This window comes from Lygodium microphyllum, chromosome 15, assembly GCF_053477565.2.
Source record: "Lygodium microphyllum isolate KBCC chromosome 15, Lygodium_microphyllum_v1.1.10, whole genome shotgun sequence".
NCBI classification, from domain to species: Eukaryota; Viridiplantae; Streptophyta; class Polypodiopsida; order Schizaeales; family Lygodiaceae; genus Lygodium; species Lygodium microphyllum.
The window spans coordinates 128,592,292-128,608,853 of NC_141149.1; the positions used below are offsets into that span (position 1 = coordinate 128,592,292).

The following is a 16,562-nucleotide window of genomic DNA, read 5'->3' on the forward strand; positions in this document are numbered from 1 at the left end:
CCTTCTAATTCTATTTTCTAGCATTATTTAGCTTATTAAATTAATTTTTAAAATATTAATTTTGAAAATTAATTGAATAATTATTCTAGTGCTCCAAAAAATTAATTTCACCAGCCAATAATTAAATTAGCTAGGTCAATCTGTTTTTCAAGTATCCTTGAGTAGTTATTGACCCTTAGACTAGCATTAATTAATTAATTTAATGCCTAGTCTCTAATGTCACCAAACCATTGACATTAGTGGCCAATAAATTGGTCTAGGCGAAAATTTGACACTGGGTATCTCTTAGCACATGTTAGACATAACTTATCACAACTTTTTTCTTTTATACCTATTGCATCCTCGAGGTTGTTGACTTGTTACCATGAAATAATTGCCATGTGTATCACATGTGTTAAACAACATTGTACATTTGATTAATAACTTAATTAAACGTTATTGGCAAGATTAAAGCATCTTAAAATTTCATGATCTTGTGATAGATCTCTACCTCACGTAGTTTGGAGCTAATTCCAGCCAGGCGACTGCTATTCTTGTGCAGTTCTGTTGCCGTACAGCGTGCCACGTCATCACAGTCCTGCTGTGTGCGATTTTAGTATTTCTCTCTCCTGTTGCCTGCGTTTTTAGTCTTTCTCTCACCTGCTGCCTACGTTTTTAGTCTTTCTCTCCTCACCTGCGTTTTTCTACTGGTTGCAATCTCTTACTGTTGGTCGCATCCACCTCCCACTGGCAGCTCACTTCCAGCCCTTTCACTGCCCTCCCACCCCTTGAGGCGCACATTGCGGTTCGTGCTGCACACTGCCCTCACACCCCTTGAGGCGGACATTGTGGTTCGTAGTTCATGGTGGCTGACCTCTTCTTCCTCAGCAAGGCACACTGGTACTATGGCATCTCCCTCGACAGATTGCCCTTCTACTGGGTGTTCCTACTGCGGCACGAATGGTCACCCCATCGAAGATTGTCGACATCAACCTTTGCTTCTGACCCCTCCAGAGTATATGCGTCTTCCACTAGACACTGTGCCACCTTTCCTTTTTGGGCCACAGAAAATGTTTTGCATTGGCTATTAGAGTACTATGCTCAAGGCAATAAGACGCATCCGATGCGGACTAAGTCCTTTCGATCACATGGAGGATCGATTGGTGCTATGACCTCCCGGAGATCGTCGCAATGCCACCGACGGTCTTCTCCCACTTATTTTCAGGTATAGTGGCTTCCATGACCTACGGATCTGCAGTTCGCTCCATCAAGAGACAGCGATTGTTTGATACCGTCTCCTCGTCAGTACACTCCTTCGAGAGACAATGGCTACTCGACTCCTTCCTCTTCTTCGGCTACCTAGTTCGCTCCACTGAGAGACTGCGACTGTTGCCCACCTCTTGCTCATTCTGAGCCCTACCCTTCCCCACCTTCGGCTACTCAGGTTCGAGAGGCTACCTTTGGGAGCTCTTCGGCACCCCAAATACCTTCTTTAGCACGACCGGCGGCACTTTCTTCGTCATCAGACATTTCAGAGTCCGTGATCCATGAGTTTTTGGACTCCCTATCTACTTCACAGGGGGATTCAGAGGGGGATGTTATTTCTTTGCCCTCAGAGGGGGCATCTACTTCTTCTTTGACTTCAGCGGGAGGGGCAGATGGGGGAAACTACTCCACATGAAGTTCTTTACCCATCCTCTACTTTCTTGGGGTGGTTGTCTTTAACCAGTTATCTCTTCTAGTGATACCTAGGATCTTCACGTACCACCTAGATCGGGACCTCGGAGGTTCAGCCGTGCCTTGGTGACGAGGCCTTCGTATTCCTTCCAGCATGGATGCATGGAGCTAGTGGCTTCTCTCTCGAGGTTGAGTTTTGGTTTCTCCAGTTCACTCTATCTACTGTTCTTTACTGCAGGTTCCCTTTCCGGTGGAAATCTTGGATCTTAGGGATCCTCTACATCTTCTTCCTCCTCTTCTCTTCTTGCCTTGGTCACTTGGTTAGCATGGAGCCACCTCCCGATATCAAGTATGGGCAATCCTTATGGTTCTCGGCACCACACAAAGTCCGACATTCCTCCTATGCATTGCATGTTTTCATCATCTTTGTACTAGGGCGCTTGGGCAAGTGAACAATTTCCCCACGAGGGACCCTGTCCAAGTGGCACTTGCTGCATGCGCATTCTTCAGCATGTAGCATTGCATCTCCACCTCACTCTTCTCTTGTTTCCCTTTTTGGGCTTGAGAGGGGGTGTTGAGAAACCCTTCAATCTTCACCCGTAGTTTGCGTTTTTGCGTTTCTGCGTTTTGCGTTCAGGGTTTGCAACCCCAAAAAGGGGCACCATCCTAGACTGACTGTGCCTATTTATAGGCCACTCTCTCATTCATTCCTCACGGTTGATTCATTCAGTCCGTCATCTCTTCTCTCCAGCCTCTCCACTACCCTCACACCCCTTCAAGAGGACATTTCGGTTCGTGGTTCGTGGCTGTCTTCATCATCTTCCTTGTGCTACGGCACCCTTGTTCCCTTGTATCACGTTCACTCCATGATTCAGATCTTCATCATTCCATTCATCAAAGTTCCTTCTCTCTTCTCTTCTCTTCTCCATGTTTGCCGAGTTCACTCCGTGTTCCTCCCTGCAAACCCTACTGTCTCGCTGTTACGTCATCTTTTGATAGCTTGAACCATCAAGCCAGACTTTTTTGGGTAAAGAAGGAAGTACGGGCACCTGTATAGAGGGTGCCATGGATGGTATATGGAGGCCAACAGAATGGGCCTTCTATGAAACATGGAGAGAACAGGGAGGAGAGGGTTTTCAAATGAATGGCTAGGTGATCTCTGTTCTTCACGATTTGCATGATAGACTTCACGACAATCTTCATGCCGTTCTGAGGAGTGTTAAGAAGGATCCTCATCTGTACCGTCAAAGTTGCGAAACTAATTGTAAGACATCTTCGATATCCTACAAAGGAATCGCCCATAGAAACTATGTTTGGACTAGACAAGCCCTCGAACTGATAGCAGCTATAGGATCACAAAGGATTCAATGTAGATGGCCCATCTTGAGGAAAATAACAGTCCCTTGCATACAGAAGGCTGCGTTTGCTGAAAATGATGATGCAAAAACCTATCGCTTGATGATATGGTCAATTGCTTGCTCCACCAAAGGTTGTGTTTGCTGATGCAGACAATGGTTGACAGCAAAACGTAGGAAAGAGGGGAGGAAACATGCCACTTGTAGGAGAATTGGTTGCATGGCAGCAAAACGTAGATTGGTGAGGTGTTTGGAGTAGTTTGGGATGGTGGCCGATACTCTGAAGTGGTTGCCTCAGCAATAGGAGTGTTGTAGCTGCACACAGCTCTGTGTCCTCTCATTTGGCGATGATACCATGTGAGAGTGTGCAATGGAAGGGAACACGAATGTAGAGTCAAAGTAATAGAGAGAGACTGCAAGAAAAGAAGAAAGAAATCTGCACTGAACAAGGAACAAATGTTGAATACAAAAGGAGGACTGATCAGTCCTTGCACGCATCCCATAGCGTCAATGGGGTACCAGATCAGGCTGATGATGATGGTAGTACTGGAGATGGAGGAAGATGACGGAGTTGGGTGTGCACTTGCCAAGGAAGAAGGAAGATGATTTGCCAATTGAGTGGGGAAGGCTATAAATAACCAAATAATCCCAAAATTGGCCATCTTGCAATCTGGGCCAAAAAAGTAACGGACCAACATTTGATGTTGGTAAAAATGCCAGATAGGCGTAGAAAAAATCCTGAAATAGTGGACAATGTGCAGCAGGTGAGACACATTGATGTATACAGAAACTGCGCGGAAAATGCACACAAAATTTGGACTGGAGGAGAAAATGCACTGAAAGGCAATAAATTGATTGCTCTAGAATGAGCCACCTCCTCTGTCAAAACAAGTGATAGATAGGTCAGAGCTCCTAAAGTCCTTGTTTGACTCAGATTGAGGCTCACAGACAAGAGATGACAAGGCATGACAATCACGATTGCTAACACTATCCTGCATCTTGTAACCTTGTAAGCTTGTACTTTTTTCATAATTAATATCTATTACGAGAGAGAGAGAGAGAGAGAGAGAGAGAGAGAGAGAGAGAGAGAGAGAGAGAGTATATTAACGTCTCTAAAAGGCCAATGTGGCCTATGAGACCAAAGCAGTACATACAATGATGGTGTGTTTCTCATCTAGAATGAGAAAAAGATGAAAAACATGCCTATAAGACTGAAAAAGAATGAAATAGTGTCCTATAAAAGGGAAACATATCAATGATCTGAAAGTGAGAGTAGAGAAAGGAAAACTCTCCATCAATGATATGTTTGTTCTCTATCTCTGCATGGCTAAGGCGTCTTGGCATCTGTCTCCTGTGGCGCTCAATGATGGCTTTAATTTGTCTGTGGTGGTGAAATCGTTCTGCATCGGCTATCAGAGTACTATGCTCAAGGCAATAAGACGCATCCGATGCGCACTAAGTCCTTTCGATTACATGGAGGATCGATTGGTGCTACAACCTCCCGGAGATCGTCGCAATGCCACCGGCGGTCTTCTCCCACTTATTTTCAGGTACAGTGGCTTCCACGACCTATGGATCTGCAGTTCGCTCCATCAAGAGACAGTGATTGTCTGATACTGTCTTCTTGTCAGTACGCTCCTTCGAGAGACAATGGCTGCTCGACTCCTTCCTCTTCTTCGGCTACCAAGTCCGCTCCACTGAGAGTGCGACTGTTTCCCACCTCTTGCTCATTCTGAGCCCTACCCTTCCCCACCCTCTACTACTCAGGTTTGAGAGGCTACCTTTGGGAGCTCTTCGGCACCCCAAATATCTTCTTCAGCATTACCGGCGGCACTTTCTTCTTCATCAGACATTTCAGAGTCCGTGATCCATGAGTTTTTGGACTCCCTATCTACTTCACAGGGGGATTCATGGGGGGATGTTATTTCTTTGCCCTCAAAGGGGGCATCTACTTCTTCTTCGACTTCAACGGGGGCCCCTCCACCTCCCACCTCAGAGGGGGAAACTACTCCACATGAAGTTCTTCACCCATCCTCTACTTTCTTGGGGCGGTTGTCTTCGACCAGTCATCTCTTCTACTTCTACCCAGGATCTTCAGGTACCACCTAGATCGGGACCTCGGAGGTTCAGCTGCCGCGACTTGGTGACGAGGCCTTCGTATTCCTTCCAGCATGGATGCACAGAGCTAGTGGCTTCTCTCCCGAGGTTGAGTTTCGGTTTCTCCAGTTCACTCTGTCTACTGGTCTTTACTGCAGGTTCCCTTTCCGGTGGAAACCTTGGATCTTCGGGATCCCCTCCATCTTCTTCCTCCTCTTCTTTTCTTGCCTTGGTCACTTGGTTAGCATGGAGTCACCTCCCGAGATTGAGTACGGGCATATCCTTATGGTTCTCGGCACCACACAAAGTCCGACATTCCTCCTATGCATTGCATGTTTTCATCATCTTTGTACTAGGGTACTTGGGCAAGTGAACAATTTCCCCACAAGGGACCTTGTCCAAGTGGCACTTGCTGCATGCGCATTCTTCAGCATGTAGCATTGCATCTCCACCTCACTCTTCTCTTGTTCACCTTTTTGGGCCTGAGAGGGGGTGTTGAGAAACCCTTCACCTTTCACCCGCAGTTTGCGTTTTTGCGTTTTTGTGTTTAGGGTTTACATTTAGGGTTTGCAGCCCCAAAAAGGGGCACCATCCTAGACTGATTATGCCTATTTATAGGCCACTCTCTCATTCATTCCTCACGGTTGATTCATTCAGTCGGTCATCTCTTCTCTCCAGCCTCTCTACTACCCTTGCACCCCTTCAGGAGGACATTGCAGTTCGTGGTTCGTGGTTGTCTTCATTGTCTTCCTTGTGCTACAGCACCCTTGTTCCCTTGTATCACATTCACTCCATGATTCAGATCTTCATCATTCCATTCATCAGAGTTTTTTCTCTCTTCTCTTCTCTTCTCCATGTTTGCTGAGTTCACTCCATGTTTCTCCCTGCCAACCCTACTATCTCGTTGGTACGTCATCTTTTGACATGGTAAAGAAAGAATGAGAGAGTGGCCTATAAATATGCACAGTTAGTCTAGGATGGCGCCCCTTTTTGGGGCTTACCCTAAACGCAAAACACAGAAACGCAAAAACGCAAACTGTGGGAAGGGTGAAGGGTTTCTCAGCAGGTGTATGGGATTGAGGTGCCTAGAATACTTTCCATGCCTCCTTGCTATACTCTCCCAAGAATAGCTGATAAAAATTGTGCTTGCATCTGGATAGAAATGCCCTCTTCTTCTGCTGCACTAGGCGCCGAAAGATTGGCATGCCTAGCTATGTGTATAGGTCCCTTGTGCTTTGCCTTGCTAAAGATAAAGACATGTTTCCTTTCATTCCTTGTCATACCATCTATTTTGTGGGACATTCTTGCTTGGGGGGATGGTATGGGTGTGTGTGTGGGGAAAATACATGGCAACTGAGGTGTGAAGTGCTCTTGCAAACTGTGTCGTAAAAACCTCTGGGGATATGTGGGGGTCCATCCCTTGCAAGCTCCAATAGAGATGATTCAAGTAAGCACTCGTTGTCAATTTGGTAAAGTGGTATTTGGGGAATCTCGGGTAGCTGCTTAGTGGAGGGATCATCTCATGTCTACAGGTGATGGTAAATTGTAGGTAGGCATGTATCCACTGAGCTTTGGAGAGGTGAAGGTGATCAACAGTCAGTGAGGAGGGAGACTGGTTGAAGAATGAATGATGGATGTGTGAAATCAAGATGGATGAATACCTGTGCCTTATTTATAGGCACATGTGTCACTGAACTATCTAGGATGGTGGCGGAGTTGTCTCGAGCATAGTTGTTTTCAGACGCGTCTGAAATGAATTTCAGACGTCTGTAAACGTCTGAAAAACAGACGTCTAAAAACCCCATATCAGACTTGACGTTTTTTTTAATTAAAAAATGTTGACGACTTTACACAAAAGCATACAGAATGTGGTCGCCTTTATCTGCCGACTCTTTCCCTGGATCCAGGCAGTCTGAAACACACACTCCTGAGGAATCGTGACTGAAAACGACTGAACTCAGCCTGAGGAACTCCGCAAACTGTGGGAAACACAGCTCTCTACTTGGAAATACTGCTGCCCCAAACTTTTTGATCATCAGGTAAGATCTCTCTCTCTCTCTCTCTCTCTCTCTCTCTCTCTCTCTCAGGCTTCAGCCTGTGAACACTGAGCAGTGCAGACTGCAGTGAGTCTTCAGAGTCCAGACTCTTCACTGTTCACAACTTCACAGTCTACAGACCTGAAGGCTAAATATTGAGATTCGAGGTAACAGACCTGGAGGCTGGAGCCTGGGATTACAGTGCACAGTGCACAGTGCACACTGCAGTGATTGGTCACTGCACAGTGGCTGAAAATTAAGTTCTGAAATTTGAAAGCTGAAGCCTGAAGTCTGGACTCTGGACTCTGAAGTTTGAACTTTGGAGTCTGAAGTCTGAAGTTTGAACTTTGAACCTTTGGAATATGAAGTTTGAAGACTGAAGTTGTTGCCACTGGCCAGTTGGAACTTGGAAGTTGGAACATTGAAGTCTGAAGATTCAAGAGAAGATTACATGCCTCTCTTTCAATTTGTAAGTTCTGTGCAGTGTGAGGTTATCTGAGCCTCTGAGGCTCTGAGCTGAGAGCTCTCTCTCTCTCTCTCTCTCTCTCTCTCTCTCTCTCAGCCTTCAAGCTTCAGCCTTCAAAGTTTAAACTTCAAGTTCAAAGACTGCATAGTGCAGACTCCAGAGTCCAGACTCCAGAGCACTGCAGAATTCAGATTGGTGACTGGTCAGTGGGTCACAACAAAATTACTATTATGTCATGACTTATGACTCGTGTCTTCATTAAATTTGTATCAGATTTTAACTTTTGAAGATGGGAAGAAAGCGAAGCTGAATGGGATCATGTTACTGTTGTCAAAACAGTTGGAAAAGGGCAGAATACATGTAAATGCAAATATTGTGGACACACTTGGGATGGTGGCCCACTACGCATAAGGGCACATATTTTGGGATTGTGAGGGCTTGGTATGGAAAAATGCATATCTTGTGCCTCTCCTTGTGAGAGAAATTGGAGCACATTTTCACTGATTCAAACAAAGAGAAGGAATAAATTGCTTCCAAAACGTACTGAGCAGCTTGTATATATTCATACAAACCTTCGTCTTATTAATAAAATTAAGGAATCGGGCTATGAAAAGATTGAGGTTACATTGGACATGCTTAACAAGGAGAAGGATGATGATAGATTGCTTGCATTGCAGCAGATACGAGAGGAAGAGGACATCGTAGCCTCATTGCCAGTGCCACAGAGGGAGGCAAGCACTAGTGATCCTCCTGGCTCGAGTTCTCTTGGTCCACATCAGAGGGAGGATGACGATGATGATGATGATGATGATGATGATGATGAGGAGGAGGAGGAGGAGGAGGAGGAGGAGGACATCGTAGCCTCATTGCCAGTGCCACAGAGGGAGGCAAGCACTAGTGATCCTCCTGGCTCGAGTTCTCTTGGTCCACATCAGAGGGAGGATGACGATGATGATGATGATGATGATGATGAGGAGGAGGAGGAGGAGGAGGAGGAGGAGGAGGAGGAGGAGGAGGAGGAGGAGGAGGAGGAGGAGGAGGAGGAGGAGGACTGCACTCTTGAGAATGATGAAGATGATGAGTAGATTAGTTGATGACAGATGAATCATGAATCATGATATATGATGTGACTCTATTATGCAGTTTTCAGTTTTGCTTTTGGTTGTTCCCTTTCAGTTTTTAGTCTACTATGCAGTTGGCATTGGGCAACTTGGCTTGAATCTTGATGACAGATGTATCATGTATCATGTCAATTCCTTGAAAGTTGAATGATGAATCATGAATCCTTCTATATTGACTCAAACTCTCGAGTCTCAGTCTTCAAAGTTCAAGAGTTGTGCATTGTTCTTTTATTTTGAAATTAGCACATGTTTATCATGTTTATCATATCTTAAAGTTATACTCATTTCATACTTTCATACGCGTTTGCGTTTGACGTTTGATTCACGTATGGAAAAACTATGGTCTCGGGTGTGGTGCTCAAATACTAATAAATCATACAAATAAAAGCCTTTTTGGGTCTGCAGTGAGGAGGGAGACTAGTTGAAGAATGAATGATGGATGTGTGAAATCAAGATGGATGAATACCCATGCCTTATTTATAGGCACGTGTCACTGAACTGTCTAGGATTGTGGCGGAGTTGTCTTGGGTGTGGTGCTCAAATACTAATAAATCATACAAATAAAAGCGTTTTTGGGTTTGTAGATGAAAACCAAGATAAGAATTGATGTAATACAATGCACTTAATGACTTTGGTTGCTCAACAAACTCTCCCTTATCCATGGGCACTCTTTACCGTTTGGTTGGAGAAGGGTCTTTTCCCTATGTAAAAAGCCACTTTGGGTGCGCTACATTATTCTCGTGTAAATGCTCCCTTATCCATGGGCACTTTTTACCTTCTAGCTAGTGTAAGGGTTTTTAACCCTTGCGAACACCCTCTTTGGGTGTGGTACTATAGTACCTTAGGGATTGTACTTTCATACTATCATTCTCATATTAGTGGATGTGACTCTCTTGTTGTTCACTGTGCAAGAGAGTGTGCTTGCGTGTGCAGATGAGCATTGACCCAACAATTTGGATATGCCACTAGGTTGGGGAGGAGGATTCAAATGAGTAGGATTAGAGTAGAGCTAGCAGCAACTTAGCATTGGCACAAATAGGCTATCTCTATGCCTTTTTTTGATATATTACTAGAGGAGATTGGATGATCGATTCATACCTAGCAACCTTAATTGAATAGTCCCAAAGGATAGAAGGTATGGATAAGAGACCTTAGGATGGTCTTTCATGGCACAACTAAGGCTATGGTAGCAATCTAGGGGGCAGTAACTTGAGTTCAGATTCCGGATAGAGGCCCAACATGTTGTATATGGATTTTTAGGGGAGTCAACCATTCCTTGTTGTTGGTTAGCATTTGAGTAGGATCTCGACTCAAAGTTTACTTGCAGACTCAGTGGACTACAGTGAATATCACAGATTGCTAGCATTGTCACCTGGTTCTAGATTGCAAGGTGCTGTCATGCCATTGACCTTTAGGGAGTTTCCATTGCAGACACTCTCGAGGATATGGGTAGATATTTTTTATACTCTCTATGGGAGATGGGAGAGACTACAAAGGCAAGTTGAGTGGATGAGGAGAGATGCTTTTATGAGGATATGGGACTCTGGTACCTTCTTTCACTTAATGCACAGATGGTCTGGCATCACAACACACTAGATTGGTTGTTCACTCAACCGTTGTATGCATGAAGTACTTAGTAGTCCCTCATATGACTTTCTTATCTCAGGGATTTTTCCAGGTTGTATGATTTTAAATGTTGAATTTAGCCAATTAAGTCCATGGTATGGAAATGTTTGTGACAAGGCTTTGGCACTTTCTATTGCAAAAAAGCATTGGTTTTGTCAAGAAAAACATTGCCATGTCACAGGTGCACTACACTTATATAATAATGGTTTCATGCAATAAGAAGTGTATTTGAGCTGTTGGTACAAGTACCTTACATTTTTTGCCAAAGCTTAAGTTGCCACTTAGGTGTTTGCAAATTCACATTTTCAGCATATCAGCAGATGGTCACTCATCATAGTTAGAGAAGGAAGGTACTGCTGAGGCTCTGGGCTCTCTGATAGATTAAGTTCCATGTCTCTTCTGTAATTATGATAAACAGATTGGAACCTATTTTACCGTTTATCCAATTGCTCCAAATAAGGCCCCAAGGCTGGTGATTGGTTATATGGCTGATCTGATCTGAGCCATACAGAACCTGTCTAGCCTTTCCACCCAAGTTTTACTTGTTATACACTTCATGACAATAATATAGATATAGATAATGCCCATCTCTATGATTATTACCTGACATGTGTAATACTCATCTCTTTAGAAGTATCTTTTACTGTCCTTTTGATCGTGATTGCGAGTTTGCAAATTTGAAAATTTAGGTTTCTTCTTCAGGTGGATATAGTATTATGAGAAAGTGAACAAATTCTCATTTAGAGCTTAATGATCCAGCTTTTGCTTTTAATCAAAGACAGATCTAATTTTTCAAATATTTTTTTCAGGCTTCACAGATTGTCTGGTCTGGGACTGACTGTTTCCAGGTGCAGTCCAAAGGTTCAGATGGGTCCACAAACATACATGCTTGTAATTGGAATATTCCGCCCTCAGCCTGGGCATTAAGTAACATTGTCACTTTGGCACTGGGCTCCTCCTTTAAGGCATCAAAACAAGGTGAATGTCTGAATGGGTTTGTTAAAGGTTTGGATTGTTACTTATATGTTAGAGCAGTTTGCTCCTTATTGAAGCAAATAACACCTTGGACTGATGATTTACAAACCAAACTGAGAGCTGTGCGAAAAGACAACCTGGATGAGCCTTCTGTGGATGGTACAGATCATTCAAAAGCATGTGAGCACACTGGTGCCAATGGATGTCCTATTTTAAAAAGGCACTTTTTAATGCAGCTTGAGCCAATGTGTCAGCAATGGCATCTGAAACAGCTCCTAGATTACAGTCGTCAAACCCACCTGTCAAGCTCCAATGTGAACAACTCAGATTTGGGATCAGCAAATTGTAGTGGATTGACTCTTTCAGACGTTGCTATGTTGTATTCTAGTTTGCTGACAACTTTCACTGTATTGAACGAGCTGAGAGGCCCATGTCCAGTACTCAATCTGTTAGCATTTGCACCAGGTTTCCTCCCTGAACTGTTGGATTGGTTAGATAATGACCTTCAGCTAACACAATCATGCTACAGAGAAATATCTTCAAGCAAAGCTTTAGTTTCAGATGCTAGCATGCTTGCAACCAAAGTTGGAACTCCACTGAAAGATGACAAATCTAGTGGGACCTTGAGCACCAGATGGGCTTCAGCAGTGCTTAAGATCAAGGGGAAGGCAAGCAGCTCTGAATTATCAGAGTCAGATATCGATAGAAAAGTGTACAAAGAAGAGCTCGTTTGCAACAACTGGGATGTTGAGGCACTGAAAAAGGGTCCTGCAGGCATATCTGACAAAACTTTGCCTGTCCTTTTTCTTTTCTGTGCTGCCTATGGGCATTTACTTATGATACTTGACGATGAAGAGTTCTATGAACGCCAGGTCAATATATATGAATCCCTATGTTACTTGTATTTGATTGATAATGCTTTGTTGTTTCTAGTTTAAGCATCAACTACTCTATTATGTCGTTCTTTTGTGGAACAGGTTCCATTTACACTGAAACAACAGAGAGTAATTGCAGCTTCGCTGAATACTTTGGTGTATAATGGGTTTTTTTCTACATTGAAACAAAATTTTACCTCTTTGATGGAAGCAGCAGTAAAGTGCTTGAACTCTCTTTATGGAAGGGATTGCAGGCACAACTTCTGCCAGCCAAGCTTATGGCTCGCTCCAGGAATGGGAAACCTTCCTGCTATTCCAGCTGCAGCAAGAGCACATGAGGTTGCCATGGCTTCATGCAGGATGGGTGACCTCTCACAAGGTCCGGCTATAGGATATGTGCTAAAAATGATACCACATGTCATTCCATTTGAAGAAAGGCATGTTCTAAACTTGCATTTGCCATTTGATAAAAACACCTTGTTCTCAGAAATTCGTGAATTTTTTTTTGGGATAATTGTACATACATATGCACGTGCATGGACTCAGCTTGCCTTAAAGTGAACGAGTGTATGCCTGGGGACAGAGAGAAAGAAAGATGTGTCTGCAAAAGGCCAAAATGGCCCATCAGACCTTGGGACAACTGCAATGATGTCTCTTCATAAAGTGTAGACAAAGTATGATTGGAAAGTAAATTTAATTGTAAAAAGCTGAAAGAAATTGTGAAATAGTAATTGTAGCCATGTCCATGTGCCTAATGTAATGCTTGCTCATCGTGGTATCCCCCTCATATATATGTGGCTTGTGCATGCATATGTGGAGTGATATGTATGTGCGGGGGTGTGTATGCTTGCATAACCTTTTCACTTCAGAGTTGTGTTCTCTCTCTCCCTTCTTCTGTTTGTGTTTGAGTTTTGAGTTTTGTGTTTAGGGTTTGAGTTTTGAGTTTTGCCCTCTGTGTCTGTGTCTGTGCCTTTGTGTTTCTGTCGTGGTCGTACACTTTGTGTGTCCTCAGTGCAAACCCTAGCAATCTTCTTAACAGTTGAATGCTTAGCATCATAGCCACATGGAATAGAATGGGGGCTACGAACACTGGAATGATGTTCCATAACGAAGGGAAATGGGGAATGCATTCCAACATAGAGGAATGTTCCAAGCCGTCCATGTCACAACGTTTCCGGAGTTGGAACGTTCCAACAAGGCATTCCTTGCTGGGAATGTTGCGTTCCAACTTCGTCCGCGTTGCCACGTTCCACGAGATGGACGTTTCTACGTGTTGTTCCATGTCGGAAACATAGCGTTTCTAGTCCACCATGTGACCTCTTTTTTTGCTTTTGATTCCAAAGATATCACATGTTTTTTTTCGTCACGTCTCTTCCAGCCCATCTGTTTTCATCTTGATTGTCTCACTTGCTTGGTCATTGACTCTGCCATGGCCAGCTTGCTCAAAAGTGGACACTTGTCACTCACTCACTCACACACACACACACACACACACTCTCTCTCTCTCTCTCTCTCTCTCTCTCTCTCTTTTTCGTAAAAGGTAATTGTATTAATTACGAAAAAAATACAAGATTACTTGATTACAAGATACATGACGACAATCTAAGTCATCATGTGAAGAGGTTCTAAGTACTACAAGTTACAATGTCATGGCAAAGACGCGGAGGAAATTGCCATATGCCAGGGACGTAAGTCCTCCCTAGAGAGCAAATCAGAATGGTGGAGAAGATCTAACTGCCAATACAAGAGGCCCTTAAGCCTCGCAATATGCCGCTGAACATTATAGGCGGAGTCAAAAAGAAAAGCATTCCGAATGGTCCAGTTATGCCAACAGCTCCAATATCGAAGAAAGTGATACATGAGCTTCATATGTGGCTGTGCCGGAGTGGGGTATTTGGGCTGCCCAAAAACCCAATCAAAGGGGCGCAGGGTGAAACCAACCACCCCTTGTCAAGCAGCCGACAAAAATAACCAGACTTTCTTAGCGATGGGGCAAGAAATAAATCGGTGGCGGGCGGATTCCATAGTAGTGGTGCAAAAGAAACAGGTGCCATTGGAGATTCGTCGCTTGGAAAGAGCTGAAGCAAGCGGAAGACCACCAATCATCACTCTCCAAAGAAAGACTTTATATTTAAAGGGTGTCTTGTTCAACCAGCCCTCCATCACAGTTGCCCTCCACCATGACCGGGATTTACGCAATCCCCATAAAGCATTCGCTTTAGTAACTAGCCATTGATGATCTTTAATCAGAAGATGATACACTTGGTTAGCAGAAGCTTTGCTTAAATTCAGCCGGCCTTGTAGGTCCCAATCCTGCCAGGGATGATCCGAAGCAAGGGCAGGAAAGGGTTGTCTGCTCTGGAGCACCCTCAAAAGCTGTTCCCATAAAGGCCTATATCCACGAGGGATCCTGAAAAGCCTCCTAGTTGTACGAAACGATATAAGCACATTGTGACTGGCAAGGGTGGCATCCGCAACCGAAGACAAGCCCAAACGTGCCATCCGGTTGAATTGTGGTCTAAGCTCATGTTTACCTTCCTACGAAAGTAAACGCGAGACTGCCAGTAATTCCAATTGAAAAGAGTTAGTAGCTAAGCGATCCTCCGGTGGATGCCACTGAGCCTTCTGGAGGACGTGTTTCCAGGAACATACCAAATGAGTAAGCAGCGATGAAGAAGAACTGGAGAACCGCGAATCAGCATTAAGAACATGCCACCAAGAACTCTGGATTTGGGTATTGCCATGCAGAAGCCTATGGCCCTCAAGGAAATAACGGGCTATATCGACCCACGGATGATGATCCGAGCACATGGCGCGGAAAAGAGACCAACGGAGTGCCTGCATGTGAGTTTGGGCATCTAAAATAGCTCCGCCACCCATGCGTTTGGGGGTGCACGCATGCGACCAAGAGATCCAGGAAATACTTGCATGCAATGAGTCCTTCCATAGCATGAAACGAATAGACTGAGTAAGAGCATTCAGAGTCATAGTAGTCCAGGGCAACAATGGCAAGAAATATGTGAGCATTGGCAACATAATTGTCTGGGCTACTTTGAGGCGAACATGGAAGGGCCAGGCTTGAGACTTCCAATACATAAACTTAGCCACTATTTTCTGAGAAATCCACTGCAGAAGCTGCTTTGGGGGAACATCAACGCCCAAAGGGTACCCAAGATGCCTGACAATGGAGCCACGAGGAACAACCAGACCCTGCCAGTCCAAGGACTGCAAATCCGACTCCGTGCAGCTTAGAATGGCTGATTTGAGCGCATTGATACGAAGGCCGGACGCCTGACCAAAGAGACCCCAAACATCCAATGCTTTTCGAAGGTTATCCTTGTCCGCACGCAAAATCATAAAGGTATCATCCGCCAGGGATTGGCTAATGAAGTGCTGTCCTGTAGGAAGCGACAGTCCGGCCAACTGAGAAGAGGCTGCCATATGAGATAACATGGAAAGAACTGGATGTGTCGCAAGGGCAAAGAATAGAGGGCTCAAAGGGCACCCCTGTCTGACAGAGCGGGCAAGGACAAATGGCTCAGTAACACCTTCGTTCAGCATGACTCGTGAAGATGCCGCAGCGCTAATGGTGTAGATTAGACGAGACATCCGAGCACCAAAGCCCATAGCAGACATAAGTTCAGCAATGAAAGACCAGTCCAGATAGTCAAAAGCCTTTTCCAGGTCCAGTTGAATCAGTACTACCTCCTGATTAGAATGGCTTGCATAATCAATTGCCAGTTGAGCATTCATTACATTGTGCAGAATATTTCGGCCCTTAATGAAACCATACTGGAGAGGGTGCACAAGGGCAGGGAGATGCTTATGGAGCCGATTCGCCATTACTTTGGAAAAGATTTTGTACATTGAACCCATCAAAGAAATTGGGCGCCACTGTGTCAACTTAGATGGCGAAGGAACTTTTGGAAGCAGTTTAATAAGTCATTCTTTCCATGAGGAAGGCATGATCCCCGTTTCCCACACCTGCTGAAACAAAGTCTGCAATGGTTTCGCCAGTTGGGTAGCAAAAGCTTCAAAGAACTCATTGGTGAGACCATCCCAACCCGGACTTTTATCCTTGGGCAAGTGTAACAAGACGTCCATAACCTCTGCCTCACAAATATTTGACTCCATAGTAGCTTGCATGTCCTACGGAAGCTGATTGCGGACGAGGTCATAAAAAACCGAACGGGCCTGAGTAATTTGGGCTGAAGGTGGAGAAGTGGAACCGAGAAGGTCGCGGAAATAATTCCTGCACATATGCACAATAGTCTGTGGATCCAGGATAAGGTGGCCTTCCGCATCCTCGAGTCTGGTCATATTCTCTCAAGCAGGAGAGGCGTGGAGAGCTCGAA

At 44.5% G+C, this 16,562-nt stretch overlaps 2 protein-coding genes across 3 annotated transcripts in view; both read left to right on the forward strand.

Moving 5' to 3' along the window:
- UPL7 (ubiquitin-protein ligase 7) overlaps nt 1-16,562 on the forward strand; it is a 112,231-nt gene that overhangs the window by 32,080 nt on the left and 63,589 nt on the right. For both annotated transcript variants that reach the window (XM_087694746.1, XM_087694747.1), the window contains exons 5-6: nt 11,167-12,204; nt 12,310-12,644. In XM_087694746.1, the coding sequence (XP_087550872.1) occupies nt 11,167-12,204; nt 12,310-12,644 (1,373 nt within the window). The remainder of the gene's footprint in view (nt 1-11,166; nt 12,205-12,309; nt 12,645-16,562) is intronic.
- Nucleotides 7,482-8,673, forward strand: LOC148025049 (uncharacterized). Its single transcript, XM_087695050.1, has 3 exons — nt 7,482-8,369; nt 8,484-8,497; nt 8,596-8,673. Exons 1-3 carry the CDS (start codon nt 8,054-8,056, stop codon nt 8,671-8,673), a joined length of 408 nt encoding a protein of 135 aa, XP_087551176.1. The 5' UTR covers nt 7,482-8,053.